Genomic DNA, 23,653 nt, shown 5'->3' with positions numbered 1-23,653 from the left:
GATAAATGAAACTTCAATGGACTCCTTCCCCAAAGAAGAGCAGATATGCACATATGCATAATTGGGGGTGGGGACAGGCTTACAGACCTGTGAAGTCCATTCATGCCCTCCCAGAGATCCACAGGATCCAACATAAGAACCCACACCAGGCCAGATGCAGGGGCTCACACCTGTAATCCCAGTACTTTGGGAAGCCAAGGCAGGCGGATCACCTGAGGTCAGGAGTTTGAGACCAGCCTGGCCAACGTGGTGAAACTCTGTCTCTACTAAAAATTAAACAAATTAGCTGGGCATGGTGGTCACCCCTGTAATTCCAGCTACTCAGGAGGCTGAGGCAAGAGAATTGCTTGAACCTGGCAAGTGGAGGTTGCAGTGAGCTGAGATCACGCCACTGCACTCCAGCATGGGCGACAGAGTGAGATTCTGAACCCACACCTGGTGGTTGTGGGAAACCTGGTTACTCAGGGTGAGTCCCCATGGGCTCCCTTTCCCCCATCCTGTCCCCACCGCAATCCAGGCACATTTCATCCTGTTTTCTTCTACCAAGAAAGCTGCAAAGTCCAATCAATTACAAGCTTTCCCTACTCACTCAGCTTCCTCACCAGGTCAGCTGGTCATTTCCTTACCACCTCCTAAAGGGAGCCACATCCCATGAGTTTCCATCACTTTATTTTGCAAAAATAGAAAACTCAGCAATATGCAATACAGCGGGGTAGAGGGGAGATGTAAACAGAGGGGAGGGGACAGTACCCTGACCCCCCAAGAGAACACAGGGAGCCAATGGGAATCTTATTTGGCAGCTAAATACAAACTGGGGATTGGAGGAAGAAGGGAGGGGTCACAGGGGCCCTGGGCTCCCCCACCCAAGACCCCTGGAGGAAGGGGTCAATTCCAGGGTGTAAACAAAAGCTAATAAATAAATAGAGGCTTCCTCTGGGTCAGGGCAGGATCAGCTAAGCAGCATCCCCCCTCCCTGGGCCAAGCTGCTCTGGGGGGTAAAGGGTGGAAGGCACTAGGGAGAGAGGGATCCCCTGGCCCCTCTGTAGTGTAGGAGGGTCCCCGCCCCGATGGCTGAGATGGAGGGCAGGAGAAGCCCAAGGCACATGACAGGGCTGGGGGAGGGACTTGTAACGGAGGGCACAGGGTGAACTCTGCACCCAAGCCAAGAGGTGCAGAATGGACCTGCATCTATCTGTCCCTTTCACCCTCTGTTCCTGCCCCAGAAATGCAGGGCCCAGCCTGCCCCCACCTTGACCTGGCACAAGGACAGGGCACAGAGGCTAGCACATACCCTGCAGGTGCATCACACAGCATTAGGCACCAAGGGTGGGGGCAAGAAGGTGGGCTCAGCCCTTCTCCTTTGCCCCCTTTTTGGTCTCTAGTGTTCCTATTTGCTCCCAGAGAGCCAAGCACCTGGCAGAGGAAGGGGCTGTGGAATGGCAGGGTCTTCCTCTTGCCCTGGAGAGCCTAGGACCCTGGCACCTGAGGGGCAGTGCTGAGATTTTAGAGTCCAAACTCAGGCTCACCCCTCTGCCCTCTCTCCTGGTGGGAGCAGGGCAGGCCCCCAGGACTGGCGAGGGAGCCGGTTAGATTGGGAAGGGGATGAACACGGAGGCACCCCTGGAAACTTTGGCAAAAACAAGGAGCTCATTGGAAGGGGTGGGGAGAGGGCAGAGCAGGTCCTCCCCCAGTCACTGGCAGTCTGGGAGATGGTCAGTCTGCTGCCTGGAGCCCCAACCCCCACAGCGGAGAGGTCAGGGGCCCTGGTCAGGCTGGGGACTTCAGGCCCCCTTTGCCCTGGCCCCCGGGAACCTCATCCTCGCTAGAGGCATTGGGATGGGGACCAGGCTGCGAGGAGTCATCCTCAAACATTTCAGGGTTCTCCAGCATCTCTCGGATTAGGGGAGGCATCGGGCCTGGAATCTCCATCTTCAGGGTAATGGCCCTTTCAGCTCCTACAATGGAGAGGCAAAGAGAGAGGCTCAGGAGGACAGAGGCACATGGCCCTTAAGGCCATCTCCCTAACCTCTGTCAACTGCCTCTGACTCCCCTAGGGGGCGCCCAGCACAGGCCCACCACCTCTCTGTCCCCAGCTCATCCTCTTCTCACTAGGTTTCCTGGGTGCCACTCCTCTGCCTGGAACCTTTACCTGGCCTTCTCTACCAGGCCTGCTGCCTATTCATCCCATTCTTTCAGGCTGTCTCTTCAGAGAGCACAATGCACACAACTTCCAACCCCACTCCCCAAGTACCCCACTCTCGAATGTCCAGAGCTTGCCAGTTGTTCCTAGTCCTGTTCTCTTAATAACATTTATTACAACAGCTAATATTTACCAAACACAATGTTCCAGACATCCTTCTAAGCCTGGACTGTCCAATAGAACTTTGCAATGATGGGAATACAGTAGTCACTGGCCACATGTGGCAATCTGAAATGTGACTACTGCAACTGCAGAATGGAATTTTTAATTCAGCACAATTCTAAGTACACTGTATGTGTTATGGGTTTTTTTGTTGTTGTGTTGTTGTTGTTGTTGTTGTTTTAGAGGCAGAGTCTTGCTGGGTTACCCAGGCTGGACTGCAGTGGCTATTCACAGGTGCAATCATAGCTCACTGCAGCCTCCAACTTCTGGCCTCAACTGATCTTTCTGCCTCAGCCTCCTGAGTAGCTGGAACTACAGATGTGCACCATGGTGCCTAGCTTTACATTGTATATTAACTAATTTAGTCCTCAAGACAGCCTTACAAGGTGCGTGAAGAATAGCCCAGTTTATAAACAAGATAAAAAAAGTAAAGCAATTTGCCGAAGACTTGGTGTGTATATATATATAGATATATAGATATATGTATGTATATGTACTTGGAATTGTGCTGAATTAAAAGTTCAGTTCTGCAGTTGCAGTAGTCACATTTCAGATGCTTAAAAGCCACATGTGGCTAATGACTATTGTATCCCCATCATTGCAGAAAGTTATATTGGACAGTACTGGTTTAGAAGCAATTTGCCCAAAGTGTCCCACTACTATGTGGCAGAGCTAGGATTCCAGTGTAGATTGCCTAGTTCTCGACTACTCTGTTCTAGTCTCTGCGTGTCCACCTGTCTGCCCTGGGAGACCAACAGCCCTGGGAAGACAGAGAGGGGACACCCACTCATGACTCACCCTTAGTGCTGATGCCCCGGAGGTCAGTGATTTTCATGAGCATCCTTGGGAACATGTAGGGCTGGCTGGGCCGCCGGCGCCGGGCATATAGCCTCAGGGCTTCCAGCAGTGGCTCCTGCAGCTTGTCCACTTTTTCGGGCTCCTCCAGGTCCATGCGGTCTACGGGGACAAGTATAGTGGAGTGAGAGGGGAAGGAAGAGATGGGGAAGATACAGTGACAGATGGTTGATCCTCAACTGGCCTTTTGGGAAGCCTGTACAGGGTTTGGGAACTCTGCGGATGGGGCCTGGTGCAACAATTACCAGGGGAAGAGACCACTGGGTCCTCCACGCCCCCTCCCAGTCAAGAGATCCTGCATGGAGTGGTGGAAAAGGAGACTGAGCACTGAGCAGACGCCAGGGGGCGCCCCCGCACCTCCGCAGATGAGGCAGATGGCGCTGAGCAGGCCTGTCTCGGTGTCATCCATCTCCAGGGGCAGGAGCTGCCCAGCAAAGGCAAAGACAAGGTCTGTGAGGGGCCCGAAGCCGGCATTGTGCATCTGGGTCCGGTTCAGGGTCAGCCCGTCGGAGAAGGTCATAGTGTCCTGCTCTGGGGTGTACCTTGTGCAGATCCGCAGCATCTGGAGGTGGGAGGTGGAGGAGGGTTAGTGCTGTTTCTGGGGGATGGGGAAAAGAGGGAATGAGTGGAAAGTGAGGAGGTTAGGTCCCCAGTGAATGCAACCTGAAGCAGGCATGGAGAAGGCAGAGGTGGAGGATCTGAGGCTTGGCAGGGGTAATCCTGGGAAGTCAGGAGGAGACAGGGCATCCAAAAGTCTAGGATCAGGTCATAGAGGGAGGGGCTAAGACAAAAAGAGAGCTGAGAGGTCCCCCATGTGTGGCAGGGGGTGCGAGGTAAGGAAATCTTTGCATGGATCAAGGAATTGTTGAGGGTCCCATATGAGGGTCGGGCTGTGGCAGGACTGACAGGGCCTAACTTACCAGGATATCTAGGCAGGCAGCCTTGAGCAGAGTTATCTGGTCAGCAATGCTTAGCCCTGTAAAGCCAGGCAACCGCTTGGCAAACTCCACAATCTTGATGATGCACTTGGTGGCCAGCTCACTGAACTTGTCCCACAGCCCCAGATCTAGCTGCACGCGGTGGTCTGCACTGGAGTTCTATAGAGGGGAGGGGTAGGAGGTTGGAAGGCAAGCTAAGGCCCACCTCTGGGGACTGTCTTCTCCCTACCAATATCCCAAGCTCTCTCCTCTGCATTCTGATGCCCTCCTTGTCCTCAACACCAGTCGATGATAACCTCCAACATAACCCAGCCCCATTCCCCGAAGTGAAGAGTGCCCTGCCCTCACTGGGCTCTGCCCATTCCTCACCGTGGTATACTTGCCCAGCTGGCAGAGCGAGGGGAACGTCTCCTGATGGGCTTTGCTGACCTTGGTGATGAGCTCTTCTAATTGGGGGCTCAGCTCATAGCTGTCAGGTGACCCTTCTTCCTTCACCTCTTTCTTCTTCTTGTTCCGGTCATTTCGCACAGCTTGTGGGTGGAGGCACAAGGAGAGAGTCAGGACCCTCAGAGCCTCCCTTTGGGTGTCTTCTCTCACCCTAATTTAATGTGCTCAGTCCTTATCATGAATATCTATTCTCTGGCACTGTAATTAGTGCCTCAGTTTCCCTATTGCCTATACTAGCTCCTATTCCCAGGCTGGTTCTCCCCAGCCCCACCCAGGGCCTGCGGCCCCTGCTCCCTCCCCAGGCCATTCGGCTCCATCCTGCCCTTCCTGTCACCCTGCAGGAGCTGGGGGAGGGGGGGCAGGATATGCAGGCGGCAGGATATCCACTTATAGCCTTGGCAGCACAATGGTGGGGGGGGTGGAGAGGAGGAGCCACCCCATATCCATCTCTGGCTCAGTCCAGGGGAGGGGAAGGGACTGGCAAGCCCACCGGCTTCATTTCCCCCATGAAACGGGGAATGTGAGACCCTACTTATTCACCCATTCAGAGGAAGGGTCAAGCTCCCTGAGAGGGAGAATGGGAAACGGTGGGGCCTCCTGGGTGAATGGAGCTAATCAAACAAGACTGGCCTGGGAGAAGGCAGCACCCCAGGGCAGGCCAAGTCTCAGAGGTCAGGGAAGTGGGAGTGGCCAGAGGAAAGAGGGCCACAGCCATAGGGTAGGAACGGAGTGCTCCTGCCCAGGCCAAGGATGGGAGCCTACCTTCCTTGGACATGCCCACTTCGAAGCACTTCTGTAGCCGGCAGTACTGGCAGCGATTCCTGGTCACCTTGTTGATGATACAGTTTTTGTCGCGATGACACGTGTACACCATGTTCTTCTGGATGCTTCGGCGAAAGAAGCCCTGGAGTTGAGGGAAAAAGACAGGGCCTCTGAAGCACAATGCTGGGAGTACCATCCTCTCACTGACCTTGCAGGTTGCCCCAGGCCTGACCTAATCGATTAACCACCTATGTGCAAAGCCGTGCTGCTCACACACAGCATCTGTGTGCCTGGTCTCTCATTATTCGGGTAACTGGATCCCCCGTCTGCCCACCCCCACCACGTACACACCTTGCAGCCTTCACAAGAGCTGACCCCATAGTGGTAGCCAGAGGACTTGTCATTGCACACGAAGCATGGCTTGTAGACCCGAGGAGGCGGAGGGGGCGAGGGCGAGCTGGGCACCATCTCCTCCGAGCTGGTGCTCTGTGTCTCCACCGCTGGGAGGGAAGCAGTGATGTGAGGGTCAAGGGAGAAGGACCCCACAGATGTCCAGGCTTCCTCATCACACACACCCCATGTGCATTTGTTCCTTGGCCCACCAGTGAAAGCCATCACTACCACAGTGCACTAGTCCCAGCAGTAAGCACTGTCAGAATCCTCTAAACGACCACTATTATCACAGCTTGCTGTGACCCCTAGTCCGCCCTCCACAGTCTAACCAACTTGTTCACAAGAATGCCAGCCCTCACCCTGTATGGCATGTTTAATCCTCCAAATTCCAGACCAAGGCCATTCTGGAAATTGACTTCTCTGGGTCTGTTTCCCTAACTTTACAGGAGGTAGATAGAAGGGTTAAAGCCCTGCAGCTCTGAGCTCTCTAGTCACTCTCTGTCTCTTTGGTAGATCTTTGTCAGGTAGTCTACCTCCCACTGTCCTCCCTGTGGGGCAATAACTCTGGGGGCAGGTAGGCAATGACAGGCTTCCTGTAGCTGGCACTGGCCAAATGCCTGCTGGGATGCTTAGCAGGTAGACCAGGACCTCATTTCCTCTCCAGTAGTTCAGGGGGGATAACTCCTCAGGCTTCTCTCTCACACCACCCCTGAATAACTGACAGCAGAGCAAACGGGGCACAGGCCTCAGGGGAGTGAGTGAGAGGACGCACCACAGCCTTGGTTCACGCCTGAAGAAACTGAGGCCACAAGAGGGGAAGGGACCAGCTCAGTGCCACACCACCAGCAGATCCAAGTGGCTGTTGAGTCAGAGAAGCTGGGGAAGCGGAGACTGAGGTGTTTGCTCAGTTTCTCAGATCTGGAAGCCATTGGAGGTGTAGCAAACTGGAGAGTCAGGTGACAGTAGGTAAACGGGACTGATGGGGGAGGGGACCTGTTTTGGACCCTCTCTGAGCTTCTGTCTTCACTCTGAAAATACCCAATTGCAGCTCAAAAGGGGTCTCAGCCCCACAGTATGGAGAGGACATGCTCTGCTCTGTTCAAAGGCTGCTGGTTAAGTGTATGTGTGGGGGCGCATGTGTGGTTGGTCTTCAGAGATTCGGAAAATTTGTAAATTATTCACCTATACGACCTGTTGCCCAAACCTGGAGGACCCAAGTTAATGCAAAAAAATTCCTAAGACCCTCCCTAAGGTGTGTCCCATGAACCCACCTCATGAACACCTTCTCCCTCTAACCTTCTGCAGCCCACCTAGTCAGAAGTCCACCCCAATGCAGCCAGAAGGGCGGAAGGAATGCCTAGGAGGCCAGGGTTCCAGGCTAGCTCCACCCATCCCACAGGAGGGAAGCCCTCCCCACCCCCAACACACATACATTCAATTAGCATAAGAATCCTGCCAGAGTGAGATTCCCCAAAGGAAAAGGGGGGGGGAAAGAAGGGTGCCTGAAGTCTATTCAAGACTAGGGACGGGGGCTCCAGGAGGGGCTGGTGCTGAGAGATGTGGGGAGGGCTGGAATGTCTTTCCCAACCTCTCACTCCTCAGACCCACCACTGTGTCCTTCGAGGGCACACGTTCTGCCCAAGGCCTGTGCGTGGGGTGGTGCTCACTCTGGCGCTGACACCCTCCCTGCCCGCAGAGCGCTGCCTCATTTCCTCTCTTGCGCAAGGGCCTGGGTGCGGTCAGACTGGCATGGGGCAATGCCAGCCAATTATAAACTGGAGGCCTTAGGGAGACTGGGGGCCTTAGGGAGACAGGCCCGGGGGCAACTTTTTCCATCTAAGTGATACTGTCACATCCCCACCCCCTGAACCCTAAAGTGCAGCCTAGTGGCTCCGTGGTCAATCTGCGAGGTCAAGGCCCCAGAAAGCTAACTGGGTCTACTCCAATCAGATCCCCTCCCCAGCCTGGGGCTTGGACCCCACCATTGGGATGCTGCTCCTGGGTTAGGCAGGGGCCCCTGCTGGGGAGGATGGGGGTGGGCTCTGGGGTTTTCTCCTTTTAAAGCCCAAATTGCTGAAATTGAGGAAATTCCTGACCAGGCTGTGCGGAGCTTCAAACAAACCTTTATAACCGGCTGTAAACGCTCCCAGCTGCGAGGCCCAGAGCTGAGCAGCCCGGACTCACAATCTAGCACACACCTCCTTGGAGACACACACACTCACAGGTTAACAACATGCTGGGCACCAAAGCAGGCATATTACAACGAGCTTCTAGAACCCTCACTAGATTCTGGCACAGACACAGAGTCAGAATAGAGACACACTCACTCCAGCCACACCGTGGAGGTAGATGTACCAGTCACAAGGCTGACACACAACACCCAGCACTTGGCCACACAAGGGGACAGCTCTACTGCCAGACAAACACCCCAGCCTGCCCACGCAGCACCAGGACACCAAAGCCTCCAAACAGGCACACACACACACATCCAGCCCACCTCCACCCCCTCAAGCAGCCTTCCCTCTGAAAGTGTGTGGGGGCAGGCCTGAAGCTGGCTTTGTGTGTCCACCAGGATCCCAGAGGCCAAAATTACTGGTCCAAATTAAAACGCAAAAACCTACCGCCAGTCAAGCCCAAAGGGCTTCTTCTATAGGCCTGAGAAAAGACAGAGTCTCCGCCCAGCCCCCAGAAGCCCTACCTGGAAGATTCTTTCCATCTCAGCACCCCTACAACATACAACATACCCCAACTCCCCATTCTATTGGGCAATGAGAAGAAAGTTAAGAATTCACAGGGATTTGGTGCAAAGCAATAGTTCCATGTTTTCTCGGTTCTTTAAATGACACGCTTTTAATTCTTCCCCTACCCCACCCAAAAGTAAAGTAAAATAAAGTCCTGTCTCCCTGTTTGCCATCTCCCTCTTCCAGCTTCCCAGTTGTTAAATTTGAGCAGCTCTGCTCTGGAACCAAAAAAAAAAAAAAAAAAAAAAATCCGAACTTGTAAACAGCGCTGCCTGGTGCCAAGGAGCGAGGCGCGTTGGCGGGGGCTTGGTGACCTGGCGTGCGCACTCCCCCAGCGCCCGCCGCCCCGCCCGCTGCCCGCCCCTTCCCACCCTTCCCAGCGTGCCCCCAAACCCCTCGTCCCCGGCCGTCCGCACCCGGGCTGCGAGCACATCCCAGCCCAGGGTAAATTTGGGGGGTGTTCCAGGCTCCGCTCCTGGCCCCTCCCCACACCCCACCCCCGCCAGGCACTGTGGCCCAAGCTTCAAAGCCGCCTCTCATCTGGACTTCATTTTTACTGCCTCTCAGTCCCCAGCTTTTTATTACTGCTCTGGAAAGGGGTTCCAGGGCCCCAGGCCTGGCATCTCCCATTTCATGGAGGGGGAAGATAGATATTTGGGGACCCAGCAATGGTACTCGCCCTGCCGCTGTCAACTTCAGGCCACCCCCCACCACACACACAGACTTTGCTTTAAACTTTTCGCTTCCTGCTGAAGTTGTGTGTGTTGGAGCCATAGGAAAAAATCATCTCTCTGCATATAACCGCATACACGTTTCCAAACATTTCTTTTTTTATATGGAGGGTGGGGTACAGAACTCAGCCTTCTCTCTCTTGTGTGCACAACCTTTTCCACCCGGCATGAGAACACACAGGATGCACTCTCGAACACAGCACTTTCCAAAACCGCCCCCGCAGCCACGCAGGGGCACACGCCCTCCCGGCCTCACGCCACAAACATCCCCTCACAGGCCATGTGGACCTGGCAGCTGTCGCAGGAGACACTGGTGGAGAGACCCTTGCTCCCACACCCACAACACCTAGGCAAGGCGCTGCACACTCCAGGGATTCACACGCTCTGCAAACAATATTTTTAACACTGCCAGCTTCCCACATGGGCTTTACAAACGCCACCCACTGTCCTGAGTGTCATATCCTTCCAGGGCCATGGACCTGAAGGCGCAAACTACCCACACACCTCGGTCTCCCCCTATCCCCAGGAACTCTGGAGTGGCATCAACCACAGGTTCGAGCTAAACGCCCACCATAAAAACCACACACACTCCAAACACTACTGCACACACGCAAAGGAGACGCTGAGGCCCCCACGTTTAAAGGGCCAGTACCTTACATAGAAAGGGCCAGAAGCTCCTCCTTGCACCCCAGTTCCACTCTTTACACACGGAAAGAGTAAATCCCAGCCTCTCCTGCACCCTACACCCCAGCCCCGGACTCGAGTACCTACATTGCAGGCTGGCGGGTTGCGGCCAGGCAAAAGACTCAAGTCCGGCGAAACAGGAGCCGCCGGTGGCTCTGCGCAGCAAGCCGGTCCCGGGCCCGGCCGCCCCGTAGAGCCGTCGCGGACCCGGGGCAAACGTTTCCATACAGTCGTACATCGCGACCCGGCTTGGAGGGAAGCTGGGTGCTAGAAACACCAAGGACCCGCAGCCGATTCCCCCTCCTCCCCCGGCGGCGCCCCGCTCCAGCAGGGGGGGAGGGGGAGGGCTAGCATAGGGCGCTGGGCTGCATGCGGGGTAAGGAGTGGGCGGGGAAGAGGGGGATCCCCAGCAGGGGAAAGGGACTGGGCGGGGCGCGAAGCTGGGGCTGCCGCTTTAGCCTCTGTCCAGCTCTATCTGGGTGCCTCCGCAGCTAGCACTGGGGAGACCTTTTTAAAAAGCGAAGCCCGGAGGGGTAGGGGGTGGGGCTTGGAGAGCGAAGGGGGCCGGGCACCGAGATGAGCAGAGCTGAGAGTGGAGCGCACACATACACATACGTACACTCGCTCCGCGGCGCGCGCGCTTGCTTAGACACACATCCGTGCATGCATTTATCTTATCAGGCACCAAGAATTTGCAAATATGCAAGAGTGCACATACATGTGAGCACGCATATAAAATCATAGGTACACACACGTTTGTGCAGACACCTTGCTCGGGAGAATGCAAGCATGCTCTCCACAGCTTATAGACTTTGCACGCATTTGCACTGAGGCGCGTGCCCAGGTCGGGGTTGGAGGAAGGAGTGGAGGAACCAAGCATAAGCATTTCCTTTCAGAGTTTTTCCCCTCCTCAGACTCTCCCTTTTTCACACTAGTCAATACAAGGGTGTTAAGGATGACTGGGAAGACGGGAAAGTGGAGGTCCCCGGGCGCTGCTGCTCTCCTGAGGCACGGGACCTGCACTACCTCAACCCCTCTCATTCCCAGGCCTGGCTCCGCCCTCTCCCTCCGCGCGCCCGCTTCAGGGCCGAACAGTGCATTCCTGCGGCTCGGCGCGCGCTGCCTCCTCCTTCCTTCCCGTCTCCCCACCCCCGGTCCGAGGGCCGGAGCGCGCTCCCGCCGTGAACTCTCCGGGAACCCCCCTCGGGGCGGGTGGCCGAGCGCGCTCACCTCCTCCTGACCCGGCCCCGCCCCACCCCGCCCAGGCCGTCTCCACCGCGGCCGCGGAGTCCCCCGCCCCCTCCAGCGCAGCCAGAGTCTACCCCTCCTAGCCCGAGCGGTCCGCCCTCCACCGCGGCCCGGGCCGCCTCCCTCCGAGTCCCCGAAGCTCTATCCCGCAACTGCCGCTCCCTAAGCGCCTCGACCGTGTCTCTCGATGCCCCTTCCTCGAACGTAACTTCACTTTTAGAGCACAAAACGACCCCCTAAGCTGCGCCTGCCGTGCCAACTGCGCCTCGATGAATCTGTCCCTGATGGCCAACTCCCCTCCTCCAGTGTCTGAATGCCAAGGGCTCCCTCGGCAATAGGGGCGCTTCCAGTCACTGACTGTTCTCAGGGTCTTTAAATACCCCCCAGCCTAGGCATAAGTGCCCTCCCTTCGGTCCCACGCTAGTGCCCCTCAGCTCTCCAAGGGCCGCCACACTGTTCCCTGGGTTGCCCCTTCCGGCACTGAGCGCCCTCGCCCGGCGGAGAAGGGGGTGAGGTGGGCGGGGGTTTGGCCACGTCAGAAGTTTGCCCTGGCCCGGCAAGGCCGAATGGGGGACCCTGGCCCGGACAGCGCCAGCGGCGGCGACTCCCGGAAACCGCCCCCTCCCCCGCGCCCCGCCCTCAGCCGCCGGGTCGCCCGGCCTAACTGCCCAGCCGGCTCTGTCAGCGTCGCTCACACCGGCAGCGCCGCGGAGCGGGAGCGGCGCCCGGCCCGGCCCTTCCCCCGCCAGGCGGCTATGGCTGGGCCAGGGCGGGGCGCGCTTTTCTAAGAATATGTTGTACCGGGTGGGGGGCGCACTGGGGGTGCTGCAGGAGTGGGGCGCCTGTTGGAAGAATAAAGGGCAGGAAGGGGTGCCAGAGTACGCGAAGGATGGCGGGCGCGGGGGAGGGGCGGGGGCTCCCGGGGCTGGGAATAGGCCTGACTTGCGGATGGCGGGGAACCTCGGGGTGGCAAGACTGACTGGTGGGCTTGAAGCAGGGATGGGGAGGGAATGCACTGCTCTTTCCAACCTAGTGAAAGCTCCCTTCTGCTCCCCCAACCCGAAATACCCATTTCTGAGTCTAGTCACCCCCACTCCACAAAAAGAAGAAACAAAGAAAAGAAAGAAAGAGAGAAAGAAAGAAAGAAAAAGAAGACAGAAAGAAAGAAAGAAAGAGAAAACTTTCTGAATCAGAATCTGTCCAGCAACAAACAACAACAAAAACAATCAGTTAAGTGCAAAATAGGGAGTACCCCCGAAAACAAGAGAGAAAGAGCCTTGATTAGTCAACTTCAAGCTGTCAGTACCCCCCTTCCCCCTCAGAAATCTGAAAGGTCCCAATTAAGTCAGGCCTGCCTGGTTGGTAATTAGAACCAGAAGTGGCCAGGCCACAGGGAGGGGGTTGGGAGGAGGGCACAGGAGGAGTTGGGGGAGGGCTCCAGGAAGCCATGAGTCCTCAATAGCCCCCATTTCTCTTCACCAGATGCACCCCACTCCTCATCACCCCATCTGTGTGTGCATCCCAGGCATTGCATGGAGGGGGTCCTTAGGACCAGGCATTAGGGCATCAGGCCCACCCTCCCCATCAACCCTGACGCCCCCATTCTAGACAGACTTAGTACAGCCTTGGGGAGAAGGTAAGAGGATGGGGGATCTAGTGCCCCCTCTTTTCCCCAAAGTTTCTCCAGACCTTATTGCAGCAATTAGACCCATTAGCCTTCTAGCATTTCATGGGAACCAGATGTTCTCCGCCATCCTGGTGGAAGTATGAAGGGGGGGCTGCTGCCTGACTCACCCTCTTCCCTATGATCCCCACCACCATGGCACACCCCCCTCTCAGCTAGAGCCCCACAAAGGCATAGTCCTAGAGGCAAAGAGGAGTGTACCCCTCCCCAACTAATAAGGCCATTAGCACTCAGATTCTTTCGGGGTCACCCCTCAGAGCCCCCGCCACCCTGGCAAGGATGAGTTTGGCCAGGGAGAGGCAGAGCAGGGACAGCTAACTCCTTATGCACCCCGCCTGTCCCTTCTTGCCACCTTCTGGATGGGACTTGAGGATAACTGGCTCTGAATTCCTCACGCTAAATTCTCCCTTTTTTCTAAAACCCTCCCTCGAAAAGCTGAAAAGGGGGCATTTCAAAGTAAAGCAGGCCCTGCCAGAAGGGTGAGTCCTGAGGTAGGAGTCCCACCTGAAGGGAAATGGGAGGGGGTCTCTGGAGGAGGGGGTAGCCGAAGAGCAGAAGAATAGCGAGGTGTGAATGAGAGTGGGGCCCAAAGCAGGGATGTGAGGCGCGCTGGGCAGGATGGGGGCTGGGACCGGGTAGGGGGCCAGGAGAGGGGGGTGCAGCCTGGGCCCTGGCGGCGGCGGCTTGCCCGGCTCCCCCCGCCAAAGAGGTTTCCTGTTGCAATCAAAGCCCCGTTTGTGTCGGCCTGGAGCTGGAGCCTGTGCCGGAGGAGGAGAGACCGGGAGGGGAGGGGAAAGGAGGCAGTCGACTGGGCTTTTTTCCTGGAGGAGGCCTCACTGCTCACTGCCCTTACCCGCCTGCTTGTTCTCCTTGCTTCTCTCAGTGCCTGGCTTCTCTGTGTCTGCACCTTTGCGCCTGGGTAGCTGTCCCTTGTCTTGTCTGTGAGTCTCTCTTTTTCAGTTTCTTTTAAGCAAGACTCTCTCTCTGTGCCAGCCTGTCCTCAGTTTCCCCATGTGTGGTAACTTAGTGTGGTGAAGTCTGGACTTCTTGCCCCAGGGACAGTGGCCCCATGGCCAGGGCAACATCGCTAGGTTCAGAGGACAAACTGGGCTAGGTCGTCAGGACCACAGCTATCTCTCAGGAGTGGGAGGAGGGCAAGGCTTCTGTTCTCTCTCATCAGACTCTGTTCCCTGTAGAAAGCAAATCTAGAACACACTAGGATTCACAAACATAGAGATACACAGGGACACAGACACCAGGGTTTTCATGCACATGCATGAACACACACGCACGCACACACACATACACACACCCCTCTGCTTTCCATGAGCACAGGCCTGTGCTTGCCTCAGCAGCACGTGCTCCTCTGAGCCTCCCCTCCACCACCATGCAGTTCGGAGATGCCTGCCTCACCCCCTTCAGACCTCGAGACAGCCCCAGGAAGTAGAGCAAGACTTCAATTCTCAACAAGGATGTCCCAAGGTGCCAGGGACCCAGCAATAAGATCCAAGAGACAGCCCCAGGGAGAAATGCCAGACCTCTTCAAGGGCCACCTCTCTTAGTCTATGTGTGAGAGAGAGAGTGTGTATGTGTCATCCACAGAATAAGGGAGAGGGTGATGAGATGCACAAACTCAAGGTGAGTATGCCTTTGGCATCAGATTTAGGCCTCTAAACCCTCTCCACTAGATGCTCCCAGCCAAAAAGGGAGAGCAGGTCAGAGAAATGAGAGAGGACACTCTCTCACCCTTCTGCTACTCTCCCACTCTGGAAGGTTTCCCAGACTCCTGGATCTCTTCCTCTCCCCTATGTCTTCCTCTCCACTACCACTAGGTGCTGCATGCCCCACCCCCATTTAAGCCACGTAGGGACCCACCCCCAAGCCTTCCCCTCCTCCCTCCTCCTGCCACCTCCCTGCCCAGGCCTGTCCCTCCACGCTAGCCGCACCCTCCCCAGCTACCTGCCCTGGCTCTGGCTCCTCCCTTGGATTTCTCCTTTCAGCCCCCTCCTTCAGCATGGCCTTCGAAGATGGAGCCCAGCCTGACCACTTCCCTACCTTGACCTCACTTTGAACCCTGACCTTGATCTCAGTGTGTCCACAGCACAGGGGCACAAGGCGGACGTCACTGGGGACTGGCTACTAGCTCTAGCGTTGTCCCCACTACCATTCTCTCTCCTCTCCCTCTCCACTCCATCTCCTTTACTTGCCTCTCCCAGAACCTGGGAAAATCAAGTCCCAAGAGGCTGAGTTGTAGGATTCGCTGCCAGAAGTACATTCATGCGGGGAGGGTGGTTCCTTCCCACTTCCCCAGGTCCCTAGGACAGATTAGTGGGGTGAAAATGAAGTCTGGGGAAGCCCAGCCGAAGTTTCCAAAAAGGGCACTTTGTGCTCTCTTGTTCACCTACATGCCACTCAAATAACCCCTGCTGGACTACAGACATGCCACCAGCAGGCTTCACCAAACGCCAGCCACAGCGTCAGCAGCACTACGAAATCCCTCCTCACTCCTCACACTGACTCTTTGTTGCACACACTGGAATTCTTTACATGAGCAGAGGCTCAGGGAGATGCTGCGCACACACAACTGCATCAGGTCTGGAGGCACCACACACTCACCCCTTCTCCAGATGAACACGCTCTTTCCAGTGGAGCTGCCAGCCCAGCCTAGTCACCCCTTTCACATACAGACACACAACCCTCTGCGTGCCCCCTCCTGGAAGCAGGGCGCCTTCTCTTCTACCTCTCTCTGCACTTGTGGAGCCATGAAGGATGTGCCTTTATCTTTTTGTCTTTTTCTCTCCAACTCTGTCTCGGAAATTGCCCTTTTTCCCGCCCTTCAATCACCTTCTCTTGTTCCCAGTTGAAGCCTTCTCTTAACCAGCTTGGCACCCCCACCTGTAATGTAATGGCCTGGCCAGGAGGAATGACTACCAACTGGGAGGAGAGGGGTCCCAGAGGGAGGAGGAGAGGAGAGGCCCAAGCCTTGCTTGCTGTCAGCACTCAAAGGCTTAACCCAAAGAGGGCAGGCCTGAGGAACAAGTAGGGATCTGCACAGCATGCAGGCTCTATGCCAGACCTGCAGGGAGGGGAGGAGCCCAGACCCACACCGCTGGAGGAGACGATGCTTCTGGAACACCCCTCTCTGCCTCTCTGGATTACTTATGGTACAAAAGCTACCTTCTTTGCAGACATTTCTATCCTCCCCAGAACCAAGAAGCACAGTCTCCTGACCCCACACATCTTTGGGGACCTGCCACAGGATTTCTTTCCCCTTTCTGCAGCCTCCACGTAATTCAAAGCAATTTCACTTTTATTTTTTTTCCTCTTTGAAACAGAGTCTTGCTCTGTTGCTCAGGCTAGAGTGCAGTGGCACAATCTTGGCTCACTACAACCTTTGCCTCTGGGTTCAAGTGATTCCCTCAGCCTCCTGAGTAGCTGGGATTACAGGTGTGCACCACCACACCCACTAATTTTTGTATTTTTAGTAGAGACAGGGTTTCTTTTTTGTCTTTTTTATTTTTTTGAGATGGAGTCTCGCTCTGTCGCCCAGGCTGGAGTGCAGTAGCATGATCTCAGCTCACCGCAACCTCTGCCTCCCAAGTTCAAGCGATTCTCCTGCCTCAGCCTCCCAAGTAGCTGGGATTACAGGCACATATCACCACACCCGGCTAATTTTTGTATTTTTAGTAGAGATGGGTTTCACCATGTTGGCCAGGCTGGTCTTGAACTCCTGGCCTCAAGTGACCCACCCACCTCGGCCCCCCAAAGTGCTGGGATTGCAGGCGTGAGCCACTGCGCCCGGCCCAGTTTCACCTCTTGATCACAGAGCCAGGTGACTCTCCTCCCAGACTCTTCTGCTTTCCAGTCTGGCTCCCCACAACTCCCAACTGCACGCAGGCAGCAGCTTCACCCTGCACCAGACCCACCCCCAGCTTGCCCACACAAAGATGTGCCCCTCTACTAGTTGACTGACCCAGGAGGCAGTTTTAGATACCCGCCCTCCAAGTTTTAGGCCTGCTACCTCCCTATCCTATTTGAATAGGAGAACTCTCATTTGCAAACACTTCCATTGAGTCCACATCCAAACTCCTTCCTCACCACCACTGCCACCCTCTGTTAGTCACTACTACTCCATTAGGCCAAACCCCTGTCCCCTGCCTGTCTTCCTAACTGGGGTGCCAACTCTTTTACCATCCACCCTCCAGATGCCCTCCTGTTTCCATTTGCCCTCATTCCCCAAGATCCCTGAGACTCACACAGAGAGGCCATCTCCTTGGGGAGGTCAGGCTGGCCCAGGCCCCGGAAGCTAGGGCTCAGCATCTCGAAAGGCGGAGACCCCCTGAGTGCCCCTGGGAAGGCGAAGGGGAAGCCTGCCCCTGGGTAGCCAGATCCAGGCCCCAGGGCACCAGCCGCAAAGAGTCGCTCCTTATTGGTGGCCATGGCAGCTGCAGTGTGGGAGTCCCCTGGGGTCTGCAGTGGGCGGGGGAGGTCTTCAGCCACAGCCCCTGCCCATGCCCACTGCCCCAGCCTGGGAGGCTCCGTGCCCGCCCTGCCTGGCCTGCCCACTGGGCCTCCAAAAGTCCTAGGGAGAAAGAGAGGGAAAGGAGAGATGAGAGAATGACCACTCTGAGGTTCCAAGCCCCATGACCCTCTCTCAGTTGCAGTCTTCTCCCTCTGTGCTGCTACAGTTTATCCTGCCCTGGCTCAGGGCCCTTGCAGTGTGGTAGAGAGGGCAGGGCAGGGGGTTATGCAGGCTCTGATAAACTCCAGAGGAGCTCCAGGAAAGGGTAAACGGAGGTCCCAAGGTGAATGATGGTCTGAGGACTTCTGGTGGAGAGAACTCCTAGATTGGGAAGTGATCATGAATCACCACAACTGGGCTAAGCATTTGACCTACCCCTCACATCAGTCCTGTGAACTGGGAGTTATGATTCCCATTTCACATATGAGGAAACTGAGATGAAGTGACTGGCTTAAGGTTACATGGCTGCAAGTGGGGGAGCCCAGATTCAAACTCTTTACCATCCTGGAGAAAACAAACATAATTCTGTTATAACCTGGGAGCCCTACAGCTCTCTGGAGAGGAGTACAAGGCAAAAGTTGGGGGACAGACTACCTGGACTGTACCTTACCACTTGCTAGCTGTAGGACTTCAGGCATGTTAATCTCGCTGTGCCTCAGTTTCCTCATGCATCACTTGGGACTAATAATAGGGCCTACCTCATATGGTTGTTGTGAGGACTAAATAAATTAACCAATGTCAAGTGTTTGGCGTAATGTAGGGCACATAGGGAATGCTATGTAAATGTCTCGTATTAGTTCTCTTTGTACCTGATTTTCCTCCATAGCTCTGCTTTAGTAAGCACTTCCCTCTCTATTTAACACTCCCTCTTCCAGTTTCCCCTCCCAATTCTTCCTGTCTCTAATTTTTCCTCACCCTCTAAGCCCTCTTGTACCCACTGCTTCAAATCTAAGGATGATGATGGAACCCCCACTTGTGCCAAGTGTATGATGCCAAGGACCTGCTTCTTGGTCAGCTGACTTTACTTCTCTGCCTCCTTTTCTCTCTCTCTCTCTTTTTTTTGAGACGGAGTCTCGCTCTGTGGCCCAGGCTGGAGTGCAGTGGCCGGATCTCAGCTCACTGCAAGCTCCGCCTCCCAGGTTCACGCCATTCTCCTGCCTCAGCCTCCCGAGTAGCTGGAACTACAGGCGCCCGCCACCTCGCACGGCTAGTTTTTTGTATTTTTTAGTAGAGACAGGGTTTCACCGTGTTAGCCAGGATGGTCTCGATCTCCTGACCTCGTGATCCACCCGTCTCAGCCTCCCAAAGTGCTGGGATTACAGGCTTGAGCCACCGCCCCCGGCCTCTCTCTCTCTCTTTTGAGATGGCTAATGTTTGTATTTTTAGTAGAGATGGGGTTTCTTCATGTTGGTCAGGCTGGTCTCGAACTCAGGTGATCAGCCTGACTTGACCTCTCAAAGTGCTGGGATTACAGGCGTGCGCCACATGCCCAGGCATTCTGCCTCCTTTTCTTTCTTATCCTTGGGCTCCCTATTTCTGGGACGTTCTCCCTGCATCCTCTCCTCCCCCAAAGTAGGCTTCCCTCTAAGAGTTTAAACCTGAGCCCAGGGGAAGGGGAGGAGAAGGAGGTAGAGAGGAGATGGGAATCCTAGTGCTAAGTAGGTGGTTCCTATCCTGATCCTCTGACAAAGGAAAAGGTTGGCTTTCCCAGGAGCCCCAGAACTTCTCGCCTCTCTAGGCAGTTAGTGGGCTAGGGAGGAAGAGTCACCCCACCCTGGGTATCTCCACCAGCCAGAACCATAACAGACTGCTGTGAAGGGCAGAGAAGGGCCAAGAGACTAAAACGCAGAGAGACCATGGGGCGGGCAGGCCCAGAGGTAGGGGATGGGTATATCTGCCTTTCTTTCCATCAGTATTTGCTTCTAGGATCTATAGCTCTCAGTCTTTATACCTCTGGTTTTTATTTTTGTTTTTGCTTGTTTTTCTTTCTCTCCTCTACCTTGGCCTTCAAGCCCTTGAGGGTAAACTGTCATGGAGGTCACAAGAACCCAGACCCCAATGGCATCACACTTCACTCAGCCCTTATGTATGAAGCATCCCCTGCCCCTCACCATGGCAGCACCCATACACCCAGCACCCTCAAACTCTTTAGCCCAGTGTTTTCACAGGCCCTAAAAGTCTGAGCTCCAAGCTTCCAGGGTCCCTCTCCTTTTCCTTCTCCTATTCCCCTCCAAAGTTCTCATCCCTAGTTAAGCACAGATGGAGCCAGGAGTTCGGGGCCCCTGAGGCCCCTGGGCCACAGCTCAACTGGCCAGGCCACATTCCAAGTGGATTAACCCCTCCAATGACAAGGGTGAGAAGCTACTAGAGGACTCCCCCATCCCCATGTTCCCCAGACTTGGCTTAGGCTGGGAACAAGGCTCTCTGCCTTAGCCCTCCTTGTCTTTGCTTCTCACCTACCAATGGGAAACACAGGCCTGCGGGGAGGGCAGCGGGGGGTCCCCATAGAGGGATGCTCAGCTCCTGATCCTCACCAAGGAATGATGCTGCATGTGAGCCAAGGAGAGTTGTCCCTGGCCTTCCTCTTATTTTGCCTCAGAGAAGGGACTTGGGAGTTGAGTGAAGAGAAGAAGGGGGCAGAGATTCCTCCCATTTCTGAGCCTTGATTCTGTCTTGGCTGGGAAGAGAAGGGGAGGGTCTTAAATCTAGGGTAGAGGAATGGACTAAGGAATTGAAGGCAGTGCAGAGTAAAAGGAAATCCTAAACTGAGGCCCCAGATGCCTTGGTTCTTTGGGGGACTCATGGAAAGTAGAGAACATTCTTCCTCTACTAAGATGCCATCTCAGATGGTGGAGCAGAGGGGATGACGGACTAGGGGAGAGGGGCTTTTACAAAGCTGCTTCTCTTAGAGCTGAGGTGGAGTTGAGGGGAGGGCATGGATGAAGGGGGCTGCCGGATGGAGGGGGGTGCGTTTCCCTGCCGCCCTGCCCGCCCCAGAGCCTGGAACAAAGCTGCTCTTGTCGGCCACTCTCCACCCGCTGCCCCCCTCCCCTCTGTATAAACACGACCACCTTTTTCCATGACCCCATCTCCAGCCTGGGCAGAGAACCCAGGCATCCTCTGCTCTAGCCTGGGCCCCCAGCCTGCTCCCCAGGAGGCAGCAGTGGGCCAGGCTTCCTTGGCCTCGTGCCATCCCTGGGGGAGTCCAGACCCTTGAGTCTCCACCTCTCATCCCCAGGTGCCCTCCCTCCACCCTACTAGCCCCAGGGAGGGGCAGTGCCCAGGAGGCAGGCAGGCAATGCCAGTGGAATGTGTGTGGGCATCAGAGGGCATGGGCAGGGTGGGGCAGAGGGGGGAACTGGAGGTGCCAGTTAGGTGGCTTTCTGAGCCAGGGGTGGGGGTGTGCCGGGATGTGGGGGGGCGTGCCCCATGCTGCCTACTAGGCTGTAGGCCACAGTGCGCGTGTGTGTATGTGTGTGTTTGTGTGTCTGTCTATATGGGATACCCAAGCTCCAGGCACCCTGCACACACTATCCCCGCTCCCCTGTCTTCTCTCTACTTGCCTCAAGGATATGAGACGCTGGCTGTGGTCCTTGACCCCAACTCAGCATCTGACACTAAGGGCAGAAGCCTCAGACTTGAGGACTGGGATTCCAGCTGCCCAGGACCAGAGCCCTAAAGCAGAACAGTCATCTCAGTTTCTTGCCCTGAAGACCTCCTACTCAGGCTCCCCTGCCCCCACCCCCTTCCACCACCACTAACAACCAAGCATCTTCTTACCGGCTGGCCGCCTGCGGAGACTGGCTCCTACATACTGGGTCAGGTTGAGGGAACTGGGCCGTAGCTGCTAAAGACAGAGAGGCAGCGTCAGTGGAACTCTGGGACCAGCACTCCTGGGTCCCTGTCCCGGTCTTCCGGCTCTTTCTTTGTTCCATTTGGGCTTCCCTCAAGAATACTCCAGAGGTGCCCCCCCGCACCTTGGCTGGAGGGAGCCAAGGCTCGCACCTGGGCTGGGAACGTGTCGGAGGGAATCCAGAGCTTCAAGGAAAGTTCACCGATCCCTATCCTATGCACTAGTCCCTCGGAACTGCTGGACGCGGAGGGCCAGGCTCACTTGCCTCTGAACGTTTTCCTTGCTTTCTGATGTCCAAGGTGTGCCATTCTACTGGGGAGGGAGGAACTTGGACCAGCATGGAACATCAAATCTACCCATCAGAGCCCGGGGGTAAGGGGGTGGTAGTCTTTCCCCGCGAGAGAATCCCTGTCTTCTCTCACATTCCCAGCACAAAAATATAAGGAGGAATGTCCCCTGGCTGAAGACTTCCCCAAATGCTCTCCTCTGCTATGCACCAAAATGCAGGGCAGATGACCCAGCCCATCCTCAGCCTGTTAAAATCTTCCCCATTCCCTTCCCACAGCAGGGCTGGCCCAGGTCGGGGCAAGAAACCCCCCTCAAGCCCGGCGGCCAGCCTGGCCAGCCTCGGGAGGACATTCGCCCGTGCGGCTCCTCCGCGCCCCCTCCCCCAGCCGCCTCGTCGGAGGACCCAGGCGACGGAGCGGGCGAGCCTCCTTCCCCGCCTGACTCACCTGGAGTGGGAGGGGGAAGGGAGGCGGCGGAGCCCCGAGGTCCCGGCGTCGGGCGGTCTCTGGGATGGAGCGTCGCAATGTCCGGGGCTCGTGGTACTGGGGGGCTCCTGGGGGGGCACGGCTTTAGGCTGGGACTGTCCCGGGGCCTCTCGGAGCCCGCCCGCCCACGTGACCGCCCCAAAATATCCGACACATTTTCTCCCAAACCGCACACTGACTCTGCAGGCGGGGACACGGAAAATATTTTCTTTCTTTTTCTCCCTCCCCACCCCCCCCACCTCCCTCCCTGCCCAGCTCCCTCCTCCCCCTCCCGCCCTCGCTCCTCCCTCCCCTGCCTGCCCCTGCCCGGCTCCCTCCTCTGTGCCCTGGGGCTGGGGGGCGGAGGGATGGGTGGGCGGGAGGGGGACTGGGCGGGGCGGCCTGGGACGCCTGGGTCTCTGTCCCTCCCATTTGCTAGGCTTCCGTGACTCCATCCCCTGGGAGGCCGGGCACGGCTGGCAGAGGAGGTCAGTGTCCTGGCCCCGTGATGCCAGCCCTTTCTCTCTGGCACTTTTCTCCTTTCTGCGTTTTGGGGGCACTAGTTGTCTATGGCCAGGCTGTGACTCTTCCGAAGCCAGTCTCTGGTGCCTCCCCAGGGTAGGCAACGGGGCGCTGGAGTGGCCGGGCAGAAGTATGCCAGATCTAGAATAGATGCTCCTGCCCTCATTCTTTGCTCAGCCTTCACCTGCAGGTCCAAGTAGCCTCTCCCTTCCCCTAGCCCACCTCAGTCCCTTGGTCCCAGGAGCAAACTGGTTGACTAGTGGCTGTTGTTGGGGGTGCTGAGGCCAGGGTTCACGAACATCTTCCCTGTCATCTTGCCTGGAGTAAGCTCCAGGAGTTAGGGCGCCTGGCTGCCAATGTTGTCCCCACCTTTAGGCCTGGATTTGGAGGGGGAGAGGCTGGAGAGGAGGGCAGGAGGAACTGTGACTGGGAGTGGGAGGAGCCTTGGGCTGGGTGTGAGAGAGAAAGCACAGGCAGAGGGTGTGTGTCTGCCCTAACCAGCACCGGCCTGCCTGCCTGGTAGATGTGCCATGAATGCTTTTGACTCTGGGTGTGTGTGCGCGTGCGTGTGTGTGCACGCGCGTGCGCGTGCCAGTGCCGAGAGTCAGTGTCTGCGTCTGATGGGGGCATTCTCTGCTTCAACATAGACAGACTCTCAACCCTAGAGTGCGAACCCAGTGGTTTCACTCTCTATTCCACTGAGGACAGAGGTAGAGAAAAGAAGGGGTCTGTAGTCCAAGCTGGGTGCATGGATCCCAAACACTCCCATGGGGACTGGAGTTGGGAGGGAGAAAGAGGAGGAGGGGAGGATCTGAGCTAGGCTGGTAGGCTGGGCAGACATAGCCAAAGTACTTTCCCCAGCAACGCTCACAGGGTGGACAGGACCTGAGACACAGACTCCTGGGTCACGTCACATTTTCCGTACTGGAATTACTTGGCTCTCTCCTAGCTCCCCCCTGGGGGCCAGGTGTCCTCCCACCTGGGAAAGGCTGCTTTTGGTAGCCAAAGTCAGGTGAAGGAGAGGGGGAAAGAAGAGGCATGCTGTGGCTATCTCAGGAGAATGCGAGACGGCAATGGGGGTGCAGACAAGCCCTCCCTTTCACTCCAGGGATAGGAAGAGCTGGGAATAGGTACTCCAGGGTCCCGTCCCCAGGTGGCC

The 23,653-nt window shown here is 56.3% G+C and overlaps 1 protein-coding gene across 6 annotated transcripts; it reads right to left on the bottom strand.

The window, feature by feature from the left end:
* Positions 1 to 652: 652 nt before the first annotated feature.
* On the bottom strand, positions 653 to 22,239 carry RARG (retinoic acid receptor gamma). 6 transcript variants are annotated; one of them, XM_033221924.1, is made up of 11 exons: positions 21,955 to 22,239; positions 21,148 to 21,214; positions 19,902 to 20,044; positions 17,102 to 17,427; positions 5,716 to 5,864; positions 5,365 to 5,506; positions 4,525 to 4,685; positions 4,138 to 4,314; positions 3,575 to 3,779; positions 3,161 to 3,319; positions 653 to 1,955 (listed from the first exon to the last, which is right to left on the bottom strand). In XM_033221924.1, exons 3-11 carry the CDS (start codon positions 20,018 to 20,020, stop codon positions 1,768 to 1,770), a joined length of 1,626 nt encoding a protein of 541 aa, XP_033077815.1. In that variant the 5' UTR covers positions 20,021 to 20,044; positions 21,148 to 21,214; positions 21,955 to 22,239; the 3' UTR covers positions 653 to 1,767. The 6 variants fall into 6 exon arrangements, with proteins under 6 accessions (XP_033077815.1, XP_033077816.1, XP_033077817.1 ...); XM_033221925.1 differs by lacking the exon at positions 19,902 to 20,044; XM_033221926.1 differs by lacking the exon at positions 19,902 to 20,044 and having other exon boundaries at positions 21,148 to 21,211.
* Positions 22,240 to 23,653: the final 1,414 nt, after the last annotated feature.

This window comes from Trachypithecus francoisi, unplaced genomic scaffold, assembly GCF_009764315.1.
Source record: "Trachypithecus francoisi isolate TF-2019V2 unplaced genomic scaffold, Tfra_2.0 Lachesis_group11, whole genome shotgun sequence".
Lineage (NCBI taxonomy): Eukaryota > Metazoa > Chordata > Mammalia > Primates > Cercopithecidae > Trachypithecus > Trachypithecus francoisi.
The sequence above is the reverse complement of the archived record's forward strand: the minus strand, read 5'-3'. Positions and strand labels throughout refer to the sequence as shown.